The sequence below is a fragment of the Ananas comosus genome, unplaced genomic scaffold (genome assembly GCF_001540865.1).
Source record: "Ananas comosus cultivar F153 unplaced genomic scaffold, ASM154086v1, whole genome shotgun sequence".
In the NCBI taxonomy this organism is placed as follows: Eukaryota; Viridiplantae; Streptophyta; class Magnoliopsida; order Poales; family Bromeliaceae; genus Ananas; species Ananas comosus.
In genome coordinates this window covers 18,078-21,483 of record NW_017890908.1, presented here as the reverse complement: position 1 = coordinate 21,483, position 3,406 = coordinate 18,078, and the positions used below count along the sequence as shown (strand labels likewise).

The window sequence follows — 3,406 nt, the reverse complement described above, 5'->3', positions numbered from 1 at the left end:
CGCTGAGAGGTCAAGTTGGCAAAATCAATTATTCGCGAAAAGGTGCAATATTTTATGCGCGGTCTTGTGTAAATTCGAACGTTGAGGGACCTATACGCATAATCCACATGCAGGCAATGGGCTTGGTAAGAATTACTGGACTAGGAGGGGTTTTCCGCAATTGTACACATAGAATAAATAGGGTTCTAGGGTTCAACCAGGGAACCCTAACCCTAATTATCATCCCTAGCTGCCCTAGCTGCCCCACCTCTACCCTGCCCAACCAGTGCTCACGCCCCGGCCGCCGGCGAGCTGCTCCGGCCGCCGAAAAAGTCACCCCGGCTTCTTCTTGGTTTCCCTCTAGCTCCGACTTGCCACATCCTTGGTTGTTGGGCCCGGGCTCCATCATCATTTGGCCGAGGCCCATCTCCGGCGTCGGCCCCCGCCGTCCTCGCGCGCCGCCGGAGCCCCTGTGCAAGCTGCGGCCATCTGCAGTCACCCAGGCCGAGCCTGGGTGATCTCGGTATCCGCGCGCCACCGTTGCCTTCCTTTGGCCGCGCCGCCCTCCGGCAAGCCCCTGCGACCTCCGGCAACCCCGCGCGCGCGTCCCCCGCCGTCCCCGCGCGCCGCCGGCCGCCGCTCCTCCATCCTGCGTCCGCCTAGAACCGTGCGGGCTGAGGCCGAGTCCGCTCTGCTTCCAAGCGCCGCCGCCGCCTACCGGGGGGTGCACCACCTTCCCCTCGGCCTCCGCCGCCATACCGTAGTCGCCCCGACCTCCTTCGGCCGCCGACGCGCCACCGGGAAGCTTGAACCCGAGAACAGCCTTGAGGAGTCGATCTCCTCCGCCGCACCACCAGCCGCCTCCAGACTCCGGCCAGCTGGTTCCCCGGACCCCACCGACCGGCCGCTCCCATCCCCGGCCGGAGTGCCCGCCTCTCGGTCGCCGGTGACCAACCCTAGGTCTCCTCGGGTCCGGTAAGGCTGTTTTTATATTCCAGCATAGTAGTTTAGCTTTCCGGCCACCTTTCCGGTGATCCGATAACTCCCCGCCACCCCGGGAAGTGAGCACGATGATCTAGGGTTCGTGCTGAACATCGTGCTCACCTCCGACAGCGGCAGAGATGCCCTGGTTAGCGAGTTAGTCGCGATCTTAGCAATGTGCGCACTGTTTCACAGATCTTCGCGTCGCTCGTGCGCGCACCACAGTGGCTGGCAATGCTCCGAAAGGTGAGCACGGCCCACGGCACGCCGAGACCTAACAGCGAGTGTCTCGCCCTGGCCGAAGAAACCCTGGGTTGCGCTAACGAGCCATAAAATTGGGTAAATCACATAAAATAATGAGATTGCATGCTATAGCAAGGGCTTTTAGGATTTTTGCTTCGATGTAGCTGCTGTTGGCAGCATGTTTGGGCGGAGGATTACCTCTGGACTGATCGTCCAAGGCCCCAAGCCCTTGCGGAAATCGAAAAGTGATTTCCAGAGCGTTTTTCAGCGAAATCCGCCGATAGAATGCGTTTTCGATTCGGAATTCATCCGACGGTGCCTCGTGGTTGATTGTAGCGTCGCTGAGCCTTGTTGGCTGGTCACCCGCGTCGTTTCGAGGGTTCGGAAACGACGGGTGAGCGATGGTGAAGTTCCAGTCCGGTTTTCGGAACTTCCGGCATGTTCGGTAATCGATTTTGAAAAACCGATTCTATGGGGCTATGAGGGGGGTTGTGAGTTAGCGTTACATGTCAGTGGGTTAGATCCTAACCTGTTGGACCTCTTGTAGGTTCGGTTGCACCGTCTTCACAGTCGAGAAATTTTCATCAGACACGTTCAGGTGGGTACTTCGATCTGACGTCAGTACAGTGGTGCACGCTCGGTGATGGTTTCTTACCCTTACTCTTCGATTGTTATTATTGCATAATATATATTGAGCCTTACACCCATGTTATTCTATTATATTCTATTCGTTGTTTGCATGCTTAGTATCCTGAGTAGGAGTAGAGTGTTTCTATCTATGTACGTATCTGTTGACCTGGTTGATCGATTCTTGTACTTCATATCAGTGACCTGGTTGGTTGGTTCTCGTACTTCGTATTAGTGACCTGGTTGGTCTGTTCTTGTATCCCGTATTTGTGACACATGCGATCGGTTCCTTGACTTCTGTCGCTCGATGACCGTTGTAATCGATGTACCCTAAAGGGGTTGGATTGTTGCCTAGTGGCCGACGGTAGTTCTGGATTCTATTGATACACCCTGATGACTTATTCGTCGATTCGTTGTGCATATATCCTAGTTGATCTGAGTGGTCAGTCCTTGTGGTTCATTGAGCAGTATTTGCATATGTTTGAGAGGATGTTGATGTTGTCCCATCCTAGTTGACCTGAGTGGTTAGTTCTTGTGCTTCCTTACAGTTGATGACCTATACGGTCGATGAGCCCTGTGGGCAGGATTGTCGGCTGGTTGCCGACGTTTGGCCTTTGAGCATATCAGCATTGACCGCCCGATACTCGTCGCATTTCACGAATACTGGCGGTCTGATCCACCGCAAGGAGTGTTCTTTTCCGAAAAAGTGGTTGCAGGTGTCAACCCGTGAGCCCTAGAGGGGTTATATGCATTGGAGAGTAGTAGTGGCACAGGCTTGAGGTTCAGGTGCAGACCAACAGAGCAGCAGATTTCAGATTGGGTATATTTGGTCTTTACATCCAGTTCACGCATATGTCTATAGTAGCAGTCGTTGCATGCATACTTACAGTTCTTGCTTTATAGTTGTCTTGCTACTATAGTAGATATTCATGTATGCTTTCTGTTCCAGTTACAGTAGCGGTAGCCGTTATTCAGTCTAGTTCTTACTTTCTTTCAGTTTATTGCTACTTTATTCGGAATATCTGCTCATTACCTTATACATCTCTTTCGTTTATTATTATTTCTACTGTATTTCCACTGACCGGTGTTGTTGTATAGCTCTTCATGATCCGGTGAGTACTCCTCGTCTTTTTCGGCTTGCGGTACCCACTGGGAGGGGAGACATATTTACATGTTCTCATCTCCCCCACTATTTTTCAGGTATCGCGGGCGGTGAGGGTTGAGACGAGACGTGAGATACGTAGCGGTCGATAGAGCTTCCGACCCAGGTTATTCGGTTTAGTTCTACCCTTACTATTATATTGATATAGCTTAGATAGTTTATATGGTTCAATATATTTTATTACATTTGAAAATATGGGTTTTCATGAATATACTAAATGGATTTGTGGATTTTGTGAAATGGAAAGGTTTTCTACCCCTCGTGGTAGCGTTTTTAAAGAATAAAGGTTTCCGTGTAGGAAACAGTTTTCAAAAGAATTTTCTGTGGATTTATGTTTAAATATTAAATACAAATCTGTGATATGAATGGTGAATGTATGAATGTATGAATGAATAATTATTTCTATATTCATTT

General features: G+C 50.8%; 1 protein-coding gene across 1 annotated transcript; it reads right to left on the bottom strand.

The window, feature by feature from the left end:
* Positions 1 to 316: 316 nt before the first annotated feature.
* LOC109704407 lies at positions 317 to 736 on the bottom strand (the record flags this gene model as incomplete). The annotated part of the gene is made up of 1 exon (XM_020225145.1): positions 317 to 736. A coding segment is annotated over exon 1 (420 nt), but the record flags the coding sequence as incomplete, so codon positions are not given.
* Between the last annotated feature and the right edge of the window lie 2,670 nt (positions 737 to 3,406).